Consider the following 19,417-nt stretch of genomic DNA (forward strand, 5'->3'; position numbering starts at 1 on the left):
GCCGCATGATCCGCCGCTTCTTCATCATCATCATCAGCCTGACTACGCCCACTGCAGGGCAAAGACCTCTCCCATGTTTCTCCAGTTAACCCTGATCCGCCGCATAGCGGGGCACAGAAAGGGCAAGCGCGAAGAGGACACTCTCCGACTTGTCAAGGCCCTTGCTATCCGACGCGTTCAGTACAGCCTTCTCTACCTCCACCAAAACAAGGCTGAGGTCCTAATCCACACACTTTTCAAAACCGCTCTCGGACTCCCCATGTGCACGTCTCGACTTGTGACTCTGGGCATCCACAACACCTTCGATGAAATCCGAGATGCGGTCCTCACCTGCCAACGCACGCGCTTGCTCACTACCTCCGCGGGACGGGCCATCCTCCAACACATCGCGGATCCCCAAGCCCTCCCATGTACTGCCTTACCGCCTCTTGAGGTGTAATGGGGGGGGGGGGGGGGGTCAGTGGTTGGATAAGAGGTAGGAGTGGAGGCTGCTTGGACGTACAACTCACCCTTTTCAGCAGGGCCGGCTCCTTTCTCGGGTGTAGCGTTCCGGAGTGACTGCGTCTCCTGGGTCTCCTGGATGTGGGCTGCGCAATCACTGGCTTTCGATGTACAGGCCCGTGGCTCGGTGGCGTCTATCTCGGTACCACTGGGCCCCCGAAGAGGTTGAAGTTGTGCGAAATCGCGTTCCAAATTCTTATGTCCGGCGTTCACGGAGTCCACTGTGCGCTTTTCCGTGTGGTTTTTCCTATCTTGTTTGTCCGATGGTTCTGGGCTCTCGGTCTCCATGGCCTGCTCCAAAGGTGTCTGGGCAGCTGTGGTGGCCACTGGGTTTTCCTTCCTCAGTGGTGCGAGGGGTGGCCATTGTTCTGTGTTTCGGTTCCAAGGTTTCTTTGGATGGATGGTGAGTGCCTTGTTTGGAGCGTTGTTCTGATTCCCTTTCGTTGGCAGTGTTGTGCTGTTGCTATATCCTTGCGGTTCTCCGGGCCGGTCGACTTGGGTTTGGTTCGATTTGGGCCCATGCTCATTCCTGGGTCGATGCTCAGTCTTGTGCTCGTGCTTAGTCTTGTTCTTCTGCGCCGTCTTTTGCTTCTGCTCAGTCCGTTGGTTCTTCTGCACATCTAGAAGAGTGCGCTGTGCAGCAATGTCTCCATAAGGATGGCGTCGGTTTACGGCTTCATCAGCTTTGCTTGTCTTTTTCCCTCTTGTGGTGTAGTTCTTCTGTCTTGCCGGGCAGTTCGTGTCAATGGTGGAGTGGTCCGATGTGTCGCAGACGATGCAGTACTTTTTGCAATCGACATGTCCTGGTGGAGGATTGCGTACTCCGCAATTGTAGCATCTTTTCTCCTGCGGAGTGGGGCAAATGTCAGCACGGTGTCCTGTTTTCAGGCAGCACCCGCAAACCTGCATCACTGGCCGGAATGGTTTGCAACTGTATTCTATGCTGCGGAGGTAGACAAACCGTGGTACTACTTTGCCTTCAAAGGTATACAGGCATGCCCCATTTGTGCCGAAAGGCCTTGCTTGAATGATGTTTATTTGCTGGGGATATGTTTCCGTGCAGTTTAGTAATTCCTCTTCTGATGGTATCGGTAAGGCGCTGGTAATGATGCCTTTACATGAGTTGTCTGGTGAGGCTGCATAAGCGTTCATTGAATATTATTTTCCTCCTAGATTGATTGCCTGGTTGTTGCATATCTGTTCAGTGAGATCCGGATCCGCGGTGCTCAGAATAACGATGTTTTGCTCCGGTTTGATCTTGACCCTGACCTCGTGGGTTAATTGGCGGCTGAGCTTGAATTGCAAAGCAGCAAGAAGTGACCTACCGGAGTTGTTATGCAGCGTCACCCCTCCACGTAGACGTATTACCACCTTCTAGTCATCATGCGGCAGCCTCGGCAATTTGATGGGGCTTGCGGGTCGTGATCTTTCCGCAGGTGTGTGTGCTTCTGCCTCCGTTACAGGTTTGAATCGTTTTTTGCGTGCGTCCATCATCCTGAACCATGGAGTCGCCTTCGGGTAGGCATCAGTCATGTCTCGTGTCGTCGAGTTGGAATGCGATTTGGAGTACGGGTCCTCCTGAGGCGTCCCGTGCGGTAGGCTCCCCTCCGTTGTGTCGGCAGTAGAAATTCCGGGCATGGCGTCCTGGGTTTCCATGTCGACAATTTCGTGGACGAGGCGGCAGGCACGAGCGGGCTATTAAACGAAAAAATAAAGCAAACGCTCCGATATTCTTTATGTCGACGCGGCAGAAAATTCGAAACCAGGATATTTCACGGCAGTCGCAGCCTATGAAGACGGCACAGTGGGGGCCACCGCCACTATCCGGACTAATTCGCCTGCAGAAGCGGAAGGAGCTGCCATCGCACTTACTCTGGCCCACTCCACCATTGACAAAAACGTAACCGAAATTTGCACGGATTCCCAGGCCACGTATCGCCACTACCTAAAGGGCGTGGCGACGCCGGCAACACATCGTACTCTTGGCAGTCACCTCTCTCGACCGAACGGTTACTCTGTCGTGGGTCCCTGGGCATGCCTCGATCCCCGGTAATGAGCGCGTTCATGCGCTGGCCCGAGAACTCTCCTCCCGGGCCCCGGATGATCAGGCACCCAACCCTGCAAAAGAGGCCCCATCGGTCCTTTCTACATATCACCAAGTCACAACATTCTACAAACTCAGCCGCATGACACTGCCACCACCCCACAGTACCTTGTCGCCCCCATCCAGCGCCACATGGCGACAATTACAGACAGGCTGTTTTATTTCCCCCCACCGTCTCTCATGCTTTCACCCCACCTTTCCTCCTGATTGTACCGCCTATGGCGTGCCCAGATCCACACTTTTCCACTACCTTTGGGAATGTCCTTCCCCAACGTCAGTACCCCCTATCCCCAATCCCACTCATTCTTCCTGGGAGGCTGCTTTACGGACCGCTCAGCCCGCCGGCCAGAAATGGCTGGTGGATCGGGCTTTACGTGAAGCACAAGCCCGTGGACTCCTGGACCAGTAGGGGACCACCCTGGAATATTTTTTTATTGTAATAAAGTTGTTTCCATCCATACATCCGCAGGAATACCCCCCCCCCCCCCCCCATCCGCATCCACCTTTACCCAAGCCCTCTCCCCAGACACATGCACCATGAACTTTGTCCAAAAGGCCAGGAGTCAAGCCCGACTCCGGCGTCTGCGAAAACAGTACGGGCACGATTCCATCGCTGTATACGTTGACATCGCCTCCTGTGCCCATCCACAGACATTCGCCTGTGTTGCCGTGGATAGCACGAAAACACTCCGCTTTGCCCGCGAGCCCCAGACACAAAAGCCACTGAAGCGATCGTCATCGCCCTCACCATAAAAATGAGTGACACCTACTTCAGCAGCGCTCACATATTCACAGGCTCTCGATTAAGCCGCCTGTCAAGCGTGTACAAGCGGCCGTGTCCCACTACAGGCGCTACGCATCCTTGGACACACTCTCCGTCAAAACCACCTCAGCCACGAGGGCCTTGATGGCAACGTCTGGGCGGACACCTTAGCTCGAGAATTTACTCACCGAGCGGGGACATCCCGTCCTGCCCTGTACAACCTATCCTACCACTTCGCCACCAGGCTCGAAACACAGCGCCTTAATAGACGCCTACCCTCTCCCTCATCCCTCCCACCCCTCGAAGACTACTGCCTCCTACGGCGTCTTCAAACAAACACCTATTCCAACATACACTATTTACATCACTAACACCCAACACTTTACGAAGACATGGTGGTGACACCCAACCATAACACATATTACATGGACATGTCCCTCAAAACCCCACCATCTAACGCCGCTAATGCGGCCCTGGAGCTGTAGGAGGGGAAGCTGACCAGCGCACGCCCCGACGACCAGGCAGCGCTTCTCATTGCCAAAAGGGTGGTAGAAGCTTCTGGAGCCTTTGGTTGAGGATCAACCCACATGCGCTCCAGCCACCATCCTCTTCAATAAACGTTTACTGCACTTACTCACTCTGCATGGACGGAACTGCACGCGAACCATCGTACATTAGCAGAAATCTAGCCAGAATGCCTCAGACGGCGGCTCTTCGTCCCAACGGAGAGCCGCATTATGGAAATTACAAAAGACAAAACAACTTCCCAGAATGTCCGCGCGGTGGCATCAGTGGTTCTGCAGTGGCGAGCGATTCGGCCACTGAGGTGGTGGAAACATTGCCAAGCAATGCAGAGGGGGAAAAACCCCGCCCCCCTTACGTGGCAAGAGTCAACCCTTAGGGTGCTGCCCTTAAATGACAAAGGACAGTCTTTGGAAGGCTATCTGCTTCAGGGCGTCGGTAATTATCCGGCGCTGGTCAGCAGCAGCGGAGCTGGCCAGGAGAGTCTCCCAGTATGACTCCGGCGGGGTTGGGGAGGGAGGGTGTGGGAAGGTAGGGCATGTGAGAAGGATGTGAATAAAGTCTCCCGGTTTCCCGCAGAGCTTACAGGAGGAGCGGAACTGATCGGGGTAGCGGGCATAAAGAAGAATAGGTTAGGGAGCAGTACGGGTCTGGTGTCGGCGCCCTGAGGAGGCCTGGGTTAGGGTTAGGGAGGGAGCTGGTGGTGCGTAAACGCGCCGGGTATCTCGGGAGTGGGTAAGGATATCTCTTAAGGTAAGCAGACGCTCCTGGGATGGCGGAGGGGGTCTAACTCCGTCCCGGAAAGTGGCACCTCGGGTGAGGGAAATAACCTCCTCTTTACCCGGGGGGGGGGGGGGGGGGGGGGGCGTGCATGCGTATGCGGGGGGTCCAGATAAGGGTTAAGGGCGCGGGATACCAGGCCTTTAGCGAAATTGGATAGGGCGGATTTTGAGTCGGAGAGAATTTTGGTGGCAGAGGTGGAGGTGAGAGCGAGCGCAATGGCTGCTTCCTCTGCAATTTCGAATGAATCTGTGGTGATGGAGCCTGATGCGAGTTCTCGGGCCTGGTTGTTAGCGACGGCGAGGACCATGCGGGAGCCCGACGAGTACGCTGCCACGTCAACCTAAGCTACCTCGGAACTGTCGCCGTACAGCTTGTGCAGGGCTTTGGCGCGGGCTGACCTGCGTTCTCAGTCATGCTCGCGGTGCATATTCCTAGGGATGGGAAGGATGATGAGAGCGGAGCGTAGGTCTGAAGGTAGGGGGACCCCCTTGGTAGGATGTATGGTGTGGGCTATCCTAGCTGGGTATGCCTAGCTGAAAGAGTGTGTGTGTGTTTCCTCTCTTTTTTGTCCGTGTCTTTGTTTGCGCTATAATATTTCTAATTCAATATGAAAGAGTAGAGTGCGGCATGCCGCGGTACCGGACAGGCGAGTCAGCTGTGCTATTAGGGTGGCTTCTGCAAGCTCCTCAAACGTGCTGTGGGTACCGAGGTTGAGGAACCGGGCACTAGAGGTGCTGGGGGGTAGGCGGAGGGCAACCTTCGTGCAGCACCTGAGGAGTGCGTTGATGCGATCCCGCTCCTTGTGCTTTAGGGAGAAGTAGGGGAATGAGTACCCTCTGCTGCTCGTGACGTAGGCTTGGGTGAGGGAGTGTACCACTCTCGCAGTCCTGCGCGCCGGTTCGCCACGCGCTGGATTAGACGGGTGACTTGATGGGTTTGGGTCTGGAGAGCTTGGATGGTGTCACCGTGCGCGCCGTGGGAGTGAAGGATGGGGACCAGGATGCGAATCTTTGAGACAAGAGGAATTAGGTGGTTCCATAGCCTGAGTGAGATGGGAGGGTTGGCGGGGTCGTGTGGCCTGGCGCTGTACAGAAAGAGTTCTGATTTGAAAGGGGAGCAGGCTAGGCCGCGCGCGAACGTACGAGTCGATGATGCTGAGGGCCGACTGTAGGTTGGTTTCATGTCGGCATCACTGCTTCGATTGGCCCAGACAATAGCCGGGAAACACGGAATACGCATAGCCTTTTCGGCGCCTAACAAATTAGGAGGCCTCTGTAAAAGAGTCAATCAAGAGAATCAGCCGAAAAGCGCGTGCAAGATAAAGCTCATGGCATCATATCTAAAACCCCGTGTGACCTAGCTCGGCTGTATATAAGATACCGCTATCGTGTGGTGCGTCCTACATTGGACAAACAGGAAGGTGCATCAACAAGCGTCTGATGGAGCCATCGAAGTCACTCAAGACCGGCACAGGCAGCAACCTGACCATTCACTGTAAGAAATGCTCTTGCGCGCCAGACCTCGACAAGAAAAAGATTTTGAAACGATATCGCGGGAAGCGCAAATATGAGATACATATGAAGCTTACCTAATTCAAGACCGTGGTGGCACGTGGGTCAGCAGTCCGTTCTTCAACCTACTATCGAAAGAGACTGCCTGTCTGAAGAAGTAATCCTATTTCTCGTAGAACACTTTTAACTTTTTAACCCTTTTACATAAAGTGCTAGCCACGTTCCTTTTTTTACCCAACCGCATGCCCATTATCCATACTTCCCCTGCACCTTGTTGTTTTAATATTCTCATGCGACTCTTCCCACAGGGATCGTTCTTTGTTAAAATTTTATAACTTTTAAGATTTTATCGCTTTTATCCGGCCCTTTACACCGTCCCTGACGTTGACTAAGCTGACAGCTTGCCTCAAGACTATTTATTGTGTGTGCACCTTTCGAATAAACTTAAGTTGTAAGTCAGCGCCTGTGTTGTACGTTCCTGTGCCCTGTGTTTGCGCTGTTCCCTCTTAACAATGTTCAACCAACTAGCCCACAACAACACCCTCGTGAACTACTTTGGCATCTATCCACTGAGGTGGGAGGGCGCCACGCATCCAGCATTCGTTGAAGTTGCCGGTTAGGGCTTTGGCAGAGGAGGAATCGAGGTTTCGGAGAGCCTTGTTGTGCACTCCGTCGGGGCCAGGAGCTGAAGACGTGTTGAGGCGCTGAAGTTCTGCCCTGACTTCCGCCTCGGTGATCGGTTGGTCGAGGAGGTCGTTGGGGGAGCCTGTGTAGTCAGGGTGGTCTACGGTGGGATATGCGGGGAAGTAGAGATCACGAAGCTCCTGGAGGAGTTCATGAGGGGAGGCCTCGGATGTGCGTATGAGCTTTTTTAGGTTGTGTTTCTGATGTGTCTTGGAGTGAGTCGAATCAATGAGATGGCGAGATAGGTTCTAGGTTTGGGGCAGGCTCATGTTGCCGTCCAGCCTGTTACAGAGGGATTCTCAATTTTGGCGAGAGATAGGGTCGCAGCAATCTCCTTGTTGAGCCGGGCCAGCCTGCGTCTGAGTGTTCTATTCCAACGCTGACGCCGCCACCTCCTCTCGAGACTCGCCTTGACCCCCCATAGGTGCAAGTAATACATCGCGTCTGCAGGGCAGTCCTCTACGAGGGGGCAATTCACAGCGCGGACGTCACGCTGGAGTTGGTCGGACCAAGTAGCGTAACGTCTAATATGGTGTCTAGAGAGCGGGCTGCTCGGGAGGTGCGCAACGAGTCCCACTTCGTGATGGTAGCACCACGAGGGGCGTCTGCGTGTTTTGCCTGCTTGTAGGAGAATCTCGATATTGTAGTGATCTCTACCCAGATTCTCGTGGGTGGTACAAGACGCAGCGTGAGGGAGGCGGTGTGGGAAGGTGGGGTCGGGAGTAGTGTCTGCGCAGACGCTGTTCCGATGCGAGTAGGGGTGGTGGGGCCTGCTTTGCTGTGAGTCATACCCTGCGCCCCTTGCGCCCCAGGCCGTGTGTGGTGCGTTGAAGTCTCCTACAATAAGGAGGTACGAGGACGCTGAGGTCGCGGGATTCGGTTTTATGCGCTGAGCGACGTTAGAACACGCCACAGAATCTGGAACCCTTCATTATACGTTGCCCCTCCTCGAACAGGCCGGCTGATTAACATCGATGTTTTAAAATTATTAAAAACTATTTAATGAATGACAGACAGGTTTGCCTAGCAATGGATAGACCAGGAACTTGTAACGCGTGGAATGCAGCATTCAAAATGCACATCGTTTCGCGCCACTGTTGCTGCTGCCACCTGCCCACAGAATGGAAAACGGCTCAGTACTGCTGCCATGCGTCTGCTCGTGCTTGTGTGCAATCGCGTGCCGCGATTCGCCGCGATCCCGTGTTCGTGCGGCGATGCGATCCATTTTGCGGAATTTTGATTGCCTTGTGAATGCTGGGAGCTCCTAAATGGCTGCACGGAGCGTGGTGCTTTTCCTAGGCCTCATATTTGGGACGATCCGGTTATTTGTTGACGCGGTGTGAGCGCCGTCGTCCCAGTGCCGCAGTCTAGGCCTAGAGCTAGCGCCGATCACAAGGTGATGTGCTGTCTTGTGACGCTATCGGCGTCAACTTATCGGTTCTTCTGTCGCACCGAGATCTGGTGTATTGTTAAAAGTGAGATCTGACTTTCAGTGATCCGGCTGGGAACGAACTGGGAGTCACTGCCTGAGCACTGAACGAAACTGGTGTTCACGGGGGCGTGCCGGGGCTTCTGATTGCGTGAAGGCTGTACCTACAAACGCCGCAGTTCCTCAGCTATGAACCTTCACCAAGTGCTCACCGGGGCAGTTAACGCTGGAGACCACTGCTACTCTGTCGGAAGCGTCGAAGGCGTCCCCTTTACAGTGAGTAACCGTCCCTGGCGCGCAGTTTCAGGCTCCGGGTGCACCGAAAAAAAGAGAAGCTCATTACCAAGTTTCGTCTCCGTGAGCGCGCTGATAACTGTGCACCGGCACCTCCTGCCTCATTAAAATGCTCCAAGCGCCCCGCAATACGCGCTAAGTTCTTACGAGCTGCACATTTTCGATTTCCGATCGCGCTGCACTGCCGCTCACGACTGTCAGTTGCATGTCAAATCGTTCTAAATGAATTCTCGTTCACTTGACAGAAAGGGGTCTCTGACCGATTCCGCAGATTTAGAGTGGAATTTTTGTTTTTCAAGGTGTACGGTGCGGGATGCAATATTGTGATATTGGCAAGGAACTTCGAGAGAGTGCAGATCATTCCTGGTGTCTGTCATGGCAATGTGCAAGTCTCCTGCATAGACTGCTCAACTGATATTGGCAAGGTATGTCACTTACCTTTTCGGTAATAAGAAGTGTACATTTTTGCGGTGTGGGCTGATTTATGGCTTTGGTTAGGATGGATTACCCACGATTATCGTGTTTCGTGCTCGTATTCTATTCATATCGGGCGCACCCACAGTCGATAACACTTTGTGTTTGTGTTTGTTCTGGTGTGTGGGCCAACAATCGATCGTTATCATTTGTTAAGCCGTAAGCATTTTTTGTTTTTGCGTGTGTACTTGTGAAAAGCGCTTTCTCTTGGTTGGCTTATGTAGTTCCAAAAAAAAACAAAAAAAAAACGAGGTGTTACCACAGTAAAATTTTAAAATCTTAATGAAAATCTTATGCCCACTGTTTGGTTCTTACGTCTGTTCAAGTCATCTAGCAGCTATTGAGTGGTGGAAATTCTGTAATGTAATCGGTAATTTAATGTCTAGTTAATCCAGCAAATGTTGAGTTTGTCAGCATAAATCAAAATATATTGGCATGTCGGAGTGTTCATGCGAATGCAAGCAATAAAATTATACAGCCATGGATAACACCTCATTTTTTATTACCTTCTTCCTGCTCTTGCATGGAAATCTGTGTTAGCACACTTATTTGGCTTCCCATATGAGAAAGCTGGTTAAGGCAAAGTAACCAACATGTAAAGCTACTCATACCACAGTTCTTGCTGCACTTTTCTTAAATGGTGTCAATATGGGATCACAGTAACAACTGCTGTGTATGTTTGGTACATTACTAAACACTTCTGGTTATGGATGGATTTATGGGGCTTAACGTCCCGAAGTTACTCTGGCTATGAGGGACACTGTAGTGGACAGCTATGGGCAATATTGACCACCTGGGGATCTGTAACATGCACTGACATGACACAGTGCACGGGCTTTTAGCATTCCACAGCCATAAAAGTGCGACCGCCACAGCTGGGGTCGAATCTGCGTCTTTCGGGTCAGCAGCCGAGCGCCATAACCACTGAGCCATCACAGCGACCTTATCCACTTCTGCGATCTGAAAGTGTTGGAAACGGCAGCCATGTATTATAATGAATGTGAAATGTCAGGGGGCTAAATGGTGCATTTTTGGAGGTGCAACCAATCATTGCATTGAAATGTATTTGGCTATGGGATGCAAAATTTATATCAGCTGGTAGACTGTACAGTATATCTAGACACTGACTATCACCTTCTAGCTGCTGATGTTTGCCATTGTGGTAGGCGTCTTGAAACAAATTAGGTAGTGCACAGATTGTCATGGGTTACCCATGAAGTGACTGGTTTCAAGCTTGTAAAAGTCAATTAGGGAGCAGTGTCACACTATTGACTTTCTGCTCGGGTTGTTTTCTTATCTGTGCACGCACCAGATATGCTGGCAGAATTCATACAGTTGTGAGCTGTTGTGTTCAGCCAATTGTTTCATTCTTGCCAAGCTCATTTTGTGGCAAATAGCGGTGCTTTCAATCTCATTATGTGTGTTTTGTTATAGATTGCAGCTGCATATGGAAAACAAGTAGCTATTTTCGAACCATCACCACTCCTTCAGCAAACATCGGCTCATGTAAGCTGCTTTTTGACACGTGCAAAGTCACGCAGGTCAAGTGCTATGGATCCTGGATTTTAATTTGTGTTTTTTTTTCCATTGTCTTCAGAAATTGGACTACAAATGGATTCAGACAGCCACGATACGAATGGACTACACTGTATCCGTGCTTTCTTGGAATTTAGAAGGCAAGAAAACTTTCTTTATGCGTATAAGTACTCATTCAGTGTTTAAGCATGGTGGCGTATAAAGTGTAACATGAATCTTATCTGATCTTTGCATTCGCCCTTTTGAACGTGCTGTTTAGATGCTAATTTATAAATAATTAGAAAATAATTTTAAAATAATCAAAATATTTTGTGCTAAGAAATACTTAAAAAGCAGTCCCGAAAAAAACATGATGTTTGGAAAGCACTCCTTTCATTAATTCTTTTCTTGTTTTTCTGCAGTGCTGAATGTTACTTAAACATAGTTTTTTTTTTTTCTTATGAAAGTAGTTGAGAGAAGCATGTGAACTCATGATACAGTGAGTACAGAAAGAAACGATGGGTTACTTGGTAGTGCTCATTTTACTGAAATTGGGCATCAGTGGAGCAGGGATCTTGTGGTTCAGAATAAACATGCATTAGGAAAAGTCTAATACAACTCTGTCTAGCAGTGCGAGTTTCTGTATGGCAAAATATGGATTGGAACTATGCAGTGCATATCTTATTGCCTACATACGGCTTGAGTTCAAAAACAAATAGGATTATGTGAAGTGAAAGTGACTGCTACTGCTGTTTTGAGAAAATGTTTTTGAGCTACACGTTTTAGTTTCAGATAGGCTTGCCAGTGTCTTGCTGCCAAGGGGTCCAGTGTTTGTTGTGCATGTTGTTGCAGGCACACGGCTTCTGACAGGTGGCGAGTGGATACAGATGTGGAAGTGCACTGTTGAGGCAGAGGGTGATGCCTTGCGTGGGGAAGAGGCGGGGAAAGTGGGGCCGTCTCAACCAGCTGGCCATTCGAGTGTCTCCTTCCACCTGGGCAGTGATGAGGCAGCACCAGCGCTCCCGGAGGAGCCTGCCTCGTGGGACTGCATATGGCAGTGCAGGTGTGCACCGTCCCCCCTCTTATCTGCATCTGCTTTTGCTTTTTCTTTTACTGCCTCCGGTTTGGAGCATTGTAGAGTGCAATGGCTGCTTTGCGTGAAGTTCAGAAAAAAACACAGTCGTTTAGCTTAGTTCATTGCTGAAACGATGAAGAAACAGTAAGCATAAAGCATGTCGTAAAAATTCACATGCATGATACAGTAGAACCTCGATGATGCAATCCCGGTTGATGTGAATTTTGGGATAATGAGAATTCGTGAAATTCCCTGGCCAGACAGCATTGTGGGCAGTGGGCAGATATGCGAGTGTTACGAACAACCTGGGTTCGGCACCTGGCGGCAGCGGGTCTCTAGCTGAACAATACTCTTCATACACAGCTTGGACTCAGGGGCCACATCATCATTCACTCCTCGACTTCATTAGATCAGCGAACTTTTTCTCATTTATTTAAGCAACCTCGTTATCCATCATTACATATTGTTCTTTGCCCTGAGGCAATAAGCATTGCTTAAAAAAAAAAAAACACCCCCCGCTCCACTGCGAATGATATGAGCGTGCAAGCTGCAACTGCACCCTTGGGCACCAACTTCTAGCTGCCCGTACGTCGCTGACGCCGTGATCACAAATCGTGGTATGTGGCGCAAGCAGTGAGGAGCAGTGCCAACGTAGCGAGTCAGCGGTGGCGTGCTGCTGCATGTGAACACTGTCTGCTGAAAACGGATTTGCATAAATTCGGCATACGTATTTTTGTAGCTTTGGATGATACGAATATTTTTCATGACTCCGTGAGATTCATATGCTAGAGATTCTGCTGTATAATAAAGCACCACCTAGCCATCACTGTGCGATAACATCAGAAAAAATTATGGAGGGCACTTAAGACTGCTTGCGTGCTTTGAATGTCAAAGTGTTGTCTCATCGTGAGCTCTGCTGCGGGGTTCATTGAAGATTCCTTCCTTTCTCATGACACACCTGCTAATTAACATGCAGTCGTAAGGAAATGCGTCGCACACTAGGTTCGCCTTTATTCGTGAAGAAGCAACGCGGTTTTGTGGCCCATGGGTTGCGTGCTCGCCTCGCAATATGTTGGTCCGTGATTGAATTCCCTGCAACTTCAGAAGAAATTTTATTTTTCCCACATTAATATAATATTGATTGGGAACCAAAGCCACATGCAATTATTTCAACTGATCATGTTAATAAACTCTGTCGGTTTGTTGGGGCCAGTCAAGTGATTTGCTGCTGTTCTCAGACAGGATGAGTAAGTGGTGCAGACAGATTAAAGTATGAGTCAGTTCTGTTTGGATCAGGCTTCAAGAAGAAATGCGTTAAAATAAGTATAGCTCTGCTGCGAGGAATGTAGACTTGTTGCATACAACGAAGTGAACCTGGTTTGCTATCACATTGTGATATAATACAATGATGGTTATTTGTTAGCTGTATGGTAGAGTGATAGTTGATACATATGAAAGGTGAGAAAGCAAGGGCCCACTGGCTGATACAACATTGATTTTGGTTCCTCTCTTTCTGCTTGCTTTGTTGTTCTGTCCCCATGCTTAATTTTGTTTGACTGCACATAGTGTTCAAAGTATTTAAATTTTGTATAGCTTTGGGCCGCAATGTGCTAGAGCTGCTTTGTTTAGTAATTCACAGATCTGCTTGTTTATGTCGATGTACACTGCACTTACATAATAGAAGCGCTGGCATAACGAATGCATCTTATTTCATTTGTAAAAATGTGTTTGCTGATGTGTCACCCCATGGGTTGAAGTACTTTCTCATACCTTAAGTATTGCTGGTAGAGTAGGCCAGTAAGCATGGGGAATATTACTGGAATAGAATAGAGAAACGAATTTTTGGGTTACACTGGCCTGTGTCTTGCATGCAACTTGTATTTTAATTCCAGGAGTGAAAGTATCATGCCCTGTGATGGATTTACTGCTTTTAAGGCTTTACTGTGGTAACAAAGACTGATAGTTGCCATGCAGTCATAAAATTCTTGTGGCATAATTGTACACTCCTTGTACACAACAAGTGGCTTGTTTGAATTGCTTTCACGATGGATTGCTTAAGCAGAAAAATACTACTTCTACTTGCTGACTGTCACATTGTTGCCATGCAGTTATATAACTTGTCTACTATGAAGTGAGTGTTCAGGATACCTGGCACTGCTTTTAATGAGCTGGCTGGACTAAAGAGTTAAGTAGTAGCTGTGTAATCAAGTTCACTTTGTACCAAGTAAATGATTTGTTTCTGTCACATTGCACTTGCAGTGTGTGCTGCATTGTAACACTAGGCTATGAAAACTTGCATTACATGCTTTTCAGGAAGCCAGTTTTAGCTGAAACTTTGCCTAACTGATTGCCTATCTTTTTGTGTATTGGGGCATGGACATTCAGTGTATAGCACGTTAGTTTTACCGGATTACTTAAGCCGAGTAATATTTTTTTTGTCATGAAAGACAGATCAATTTACAGCGACTTTCTTTCTGCAGGACATCCCAACCAGTCAGTTTCCTGCGCTTCTCACCCGATGGCACCTTGTTTGCGTCTGCTGGAAAATGTGACCGTCTAGTAAAGATATGGCACAGGAGCCAGCATAAAGGTGAGTCTATTTGGCACCTTCATCTGCATCCGCATCAACTTAATTCTGGTCATGGACAGAAGGCAGAGTGGATGATGAATATAGAGCATTATACTAGACAGTGTGTGTGTGCAACTCAAGCTAGTGGTGGCTGTATGTGCAGTGTGCGACCCTGGTGGGAATGCCAAGATGTCTGGAATGCAAGCTGATCGGGGCTGCACCTTTGGATTCGTGTATGCGGCCCACCCACGAGCCGTGACAGGACTCTCGTGGCGCAAGACCAGCAAGTTTATGCCCCGGCAAGTTCACTCTTTGATGTTGATGTATTTCTGTCATTGTAGGAAAGTTATTACATCATCTTAATACATTTCAGCCTCTGTTTAATTACTGGGAGGCGGTGACAAGCTGTTTAAATTAAGTTCAGGGAAGATTTTTGGTTAAACTGAATCCGTTTGTTTTACATCCAGGGAGTCGTGAATTGTTAAAAGTTTGTGAAACCAAGTCTTGTGCTATCAGAAGCTTCGACAAAGCCTTTTCCCTGTTTGCTGCAAACATTAAAATGGAAGTGATTAGTGTAACTAAGTAATCGTCCCACACTTAACAAGTCTATCCTGTTGTTGATGAATGCTGGTAAATTCTTCGAGAGAACTGATATGTGAATGCTGTGAATGGCTATCTTGGTGTCTGCATTCCCCGTCCTTCACTGCGACCCTTAGGTACAACTAAATAGGTACAGTGGGCCAAATCATTAGCTGGGGTGCGCGACGGCCGCTATTTCTGCACTCCTGCAGCTCATGACGGAGCAAACTTGCGAAAATATCAAATCCAAGCACAGGCTCACTAAGCCCGTGCTTAATATTGAACTTCCCGCAAGTTTGCTTCCTCGTAAAGCGCAGAAGGGCAGAAAAAGCGGCTGTCGCGCACGCCAACTAAAGATTTGGCCGGTTGTACTATGCTGGTTGCACAGTCCAGTGGGCTTATTTGTGTGAAGTTCCTGTTGAAGCATGCACTTCTCTGTTCACTGTTTTATTGCCAGTTACACATGAAGAACACACCACATGTTGCAATAAAAATGTTGATGTATAATTTTTGTCATGTTTATGACCCGCTTTTTTTCTTCTCAGAGGCTCAGTTGCAAACATGCTGGTCACGTCATGTCGAGACAACATCTGTCGGCTCTGGGTCCAAACCTTGCTTCCCGAGGATGGGCTGATCAATGTGCAGCAGATCGAAGCCCTTGCCAACCAGACACCACGGCTACAGACGCAGCGCCACAGGCAGCGCATACTGCAGAAACTACGGCACATGAAGTGAGTATACGTGTTGGAGAAGTCCTTGCTGAACAGAGGAGTGTGCCTCTGTTTTGAGTCATATGATAATATGTGAAAAAAAAATGCAGATAAAAAAAAAGGAAGCACTGCATGACACACATACGGCAGGATTGTTTGCAAGTATTGCAACATTACTTTTGCTATATTCATGTAAGTTAGTGAGATCGACGATGAAGATAGTTTTCAGAATGTTAAGGAGTTCAGGTAAATTGCCTTGAATTCACACATTCAGTTGTTTGTTATTGCTTGTAGTCACAACCTACGAGCAAGATGAACTTGGGCTTTTCTCTTCTTGTAAGGTGCTCTGGCAGCAGTTATGCTAGAGATTTTAATTATTGCTTCAGTATTTTCAGAGAACTCACAAAAATATGCTTCACTGCTAACAGGTGTTAACTTGATTTCACCAATGCTACTAAAGCTTCACCGGTGCTATTAAAGTGTAGGTCACATCGATGCTGGTACAGCACAGCACCTGACAAGAGCACTTTTAACTGCTGGCACAGCCTGAGAAAGAGCACCCTGAGGACCTTGAAGAATGCACTCTCCCTTCCCGTTTCTGGTAGCCGAGAGCACTAGTGAGAGCGTCATTAAGGTTCAACAAGAGAGCCTCATTCCATGCTTTACACACTGTTAGTTGGTGCAGCCTCAAACTAGTAGCTGCAAGGCTTCCTCGGCCGCAGACTTAAATAATGGATTTCACTAGTCCAGAGGGGATAAAAGCTTTTGCTTCAAGATGTCATCTGTTATCCGGCAAGTGGAATTTAAGCTATTTTAGGTTAGAATGTAGTACTGCTTTGTGCACAGTCTTCCTGCAGTCCTGTGAGGTATGCCCTAACGAGGATTTACTGTATTAACATTTAGTGTATGTGGTTTCCAGCTAGGCTGCAGTAGCGAAGCGTGCAGTGCCTATTTTGATGCCACGTGTGGACTTTCTTTGGCAGGTCTCTCAGTGAGTACCAGAGACGACAGGTGGCACAGAGTGGCAAGGAGCCACGTGAGACGATTCCCTCACTGCCCAGCACATACAGCGTGCACGACTTCCATAGCTTTGGGCTCCAGGGCTCGGGCGTGGCACCCGGCTTGCATTTTCATCTGGCAGCCAGCATCAATGCTGAGACTGGTAACTCTCTACCCCATTGCATGCCGTATTATACTGCAGGTTACTGTTTGCAGAATAAAAGATTGGTTTGGTTTTATGGGGTTTAACGTCCCAAAGCGACTAAAGCTATGAGAGACGCCGTAGTGGAGGGCTCCGGAAATTTCGACCACCTGGGGTTCTTATATATATGTGCAGAATAAAAGAGCTAACAGGACATAAAAGGAAGAGTGGGCTTGGTACAGACTTCCAGGTTTTGTTTCCAAACGTTCAGCCCTTAGATATATATGTGCAGATATATATCTAGCTCCACCTGTTGCACGATGGAAGTCTTGGCCACTATGCAGCCTATGCAAAAGGACCACAGCCAAGTTGGCAGTGGTCCTCAGTTCAGTCTGCATAATAGGATGAAATTTTCAGTTAAAAGGATTTGAGAAGCATGTACGGCATAAAATGGCTGTTTGGTTGAACACATTTTATTGTTTATTATTCACATGTTATTCTGCTAATTAAAAGTGAATGTCACTGACTTTGTGAACTATAGCTTCTGCTGATACAGTGCAGCACTGCTGCCTGCAGTATAGGGAAATAATTTTTTTTAAACTAAGCATCACTGAGAAAAGCTAGCGCCTAGTGACTCAAGCTATTTATTTTTTAAGTCACGGACGTTTTGTGCAGCTGTTAATTAAAATTATTTGATTGCATGATTACGTCTGCCTCATTGGATTCAGGCATGTCATGATTGAGTGGGCATATGATGAAGGCAGAATGCTGTAATAAAAAAGAAAGCGGCAATGATGGGTCCAGAAAGTGAGTGATGGCTTTTAAATTATTTTAACATTATGCTGTGTCATGGCAGTATCACAAGCAGTAGCATTTTGAAGCAGCGATGGAAATTTTAATCTTCCTATTTGTCACAGTGTGTATGGAGAAAGGTGAATAGAACTTACAGGAGTGAAGATTTGGAACCCGTTGCCAATTGAAATAAAACAAGCTGGGAATTTTAAACTTACGTGCAAGCAATATTTTATTGAATCGAAGCAAGGCTGAAACGTTAGTTTTCTTCAGTCTGTATGTAATGGCTGACCTACACGGTATTATTTGTACTGGACCGCTGACTAGCCTCGTTGGCTATTGGTCCAAATATCTGTGTACCAATTTCCTTGTTGTCATTGAATAAACTTCTTCGTGAATGTCTTCTTGAATGTCTTGAATGTTTCTGTGTGTCTGGCTTGTCTGATACCTCGTGAAGAATGTTGCACGTTCGCTCTTCATTGGTGAGGGCAGTGCCTTTGTTATTATACACCATCAACAGGGACCGCAACGGCCTTGTACAAGCAGCCCCCTAATTCTCCTCAAAACACCAGTTGACATGTAGGCGAAGGTCAGCTATCATTGCTTGGTCCAGTGGCAGGGTTGTGTTGACTGTGAAACAGTGAAATATTTGTTGAGAACTTGTGATAGGAGCAGCTGACTTAAGAATTCACTGCTCACATTGCTCGTTTGTGGCTTCTGCGCAGACATCCCGCTGGTTCCAAGCATGAGTGGGGCTGCGTCAGGCAGTGGTGCCCAGGAGCCCAACTTTGTGCTGCACTGGCTCAACAACAAGGAGATGTCGTTCAGCAGTGCCACCGAGCAGCTGATCCAGGAGCTGAGTCTGAAGGCACTGCAGGCTCGGCGAGAGCAGCAGCGGCAGCAGCAGCTGGCTGCCCAGCGCAAGGCTGCTGAAGAGGCTCAGGATGAGGAGAACCGGGAGGAGGCCATGGAGCCAGACGATCCAGAGGCAGCCGGCAGTGCGTAGCCTTGTGTAATATGTCGAAGTTGCGGTTCATCAAAGATGACATGCTGCTCTCTTTGCTGCAGTTCGCATTTTGATTTTGTGATTACCTACGCTGTACTGGCAATTTCATATCGTTGGTCAAGTCAGAAGTCCTCAGATGTTTTCAAACTGTGAGCGATTTGATGGAATTGTGCTGCTGTTTTGTGGCATAGTCATTTGTCATTGACGGCCTCCTTAAACTTACCAGAAATTTGTGGTTCCTCTGTCGCTACACATGGCTTTGCATACTACTAAAAAGCAATCAGCCCATAACATTGTAAAAAGCAATCAGCCCATAACATTGTTTAATTTTCTTATAAAAAGGTTGCTCTAGTATGATACATACTGAATGCAGTTAAAGGTCAGGAGGGCAAGATAAAAAGAAAGTGTCTCTGTTGTTGCTTGTGCCAGATGAGGCATGGACCCTAGTTTCAAAGTAATTCTATAGTAACGTTTATAGAATCATGCGTGCAAGTTAAAATATCCAGTGTTTTTAGGGACTGCATTCAGAGTAGGTACTGCAGTTTTCAGTAACTATCCAGGAAACAGGAAGACACCATAATGTGAAAGCGTGCACTTATGTTAACTGTGGGCTACTGATGTGGTCCTGGATCGACCAAAACTCATTGGAGTAAAACCTCATTAAGGCACACTTGCTTAACAGGGGACATGGGGACCAAATCGCGAAGACCACGCAAAAAAATCTGATTTACTAAATCTGATTTAAAATTAAAACATCAGTTTTAGTTTGTATAAGGTCTATTTAATTATATCCTGAAAAAATTTTCCCTGAGATCAGCCCAGACTTTAAAAAAATGTTCTTGCGATCGTTTTTTGATCTGAATTGCCCTGATGGCAGAAAACGTAACATGCTTCACGGATTTTCATATGGTTTGGTTTATGGGGGTTTAACATCCCAAAGTGACTCAGAGCTGTATGCTAGCGTA

General features: G+C 48.1%; 1 protein-coding gene across 9 annotated transcripts in view; it reads left to right on the top strand.

Annotated features, from left to right (window-relative positions):
• The first annotated feature begins 8,004 nt into the window (after positions 1-8,004).
• The window catches only part of Rbcn-3A (rabconnectin-3 alpha), a 96,078-nt gene continuing 84,665 nt past the window's right edge, over positions 8,005-19,417 (top strand). For 8 of the 9 annotated variants that reach the window (XM_089545456.1, XM_089545465.1, XM_089545459.1 and 5 more), the window contains exons 1-11: positions 8,005-8,264; positions 8,362-8,573; positions 8,891-9,016; positions 10,500-10,571; positions 10,663-10,741; positions 11,433-11,643; positions 14,136-14,245; positions 14,388-14,523; positions 15,349-15,534; positions 16,497-16,675; positions 18,172-18,444. In XM_089545456.1, coding sequence (XP_089401582.1) covers positions 8,487-8,573; positions 8,891-9,016; positions 10,500-10,571; positions 10,663-10,741; positions 11,433-11,643; positions 14,136-14,245; positions 14,388-14,523; positions 15,349-15,534; positions 16,497-16,675; positions 18,172-18,444 — 1,459 coding nt within the window. In that variant the 5' untranslated portion in view covers positions 8,005-8,264; positions 8,362-8,486. Of the gene's footprint in view, positions 8,574-8,890; positions 9,017-10,499; positions 10,572-10,662; positions 10,742-11,432; positions 11,644-14,135; positions 14,246-14,387; positions 14,524-15,348; positions 15,535-16,496; positions 16,676-18,171; positions 18,445-19,417 lie in introns of all 9 variants that reach the window. The other variant, XM_089545457.1, reaches the window with a different exon arrangement.

This window comes from Amblyomma mixtum, chromosome 5 (genome assembly GCF_055824585.1).
Source record: "Amblyomma mixtum isolate Tamu chromosome 5, ASM5582458v1, whole genome shotgun sequence".
Classification (NCBI taxonomy): domain Eukaryota; kingdom Metazoa; phylum Arthropoda; class Arachnida; order Ixodida; family Ixodidae; genus Amblyomma; species Amblyomma mixtum.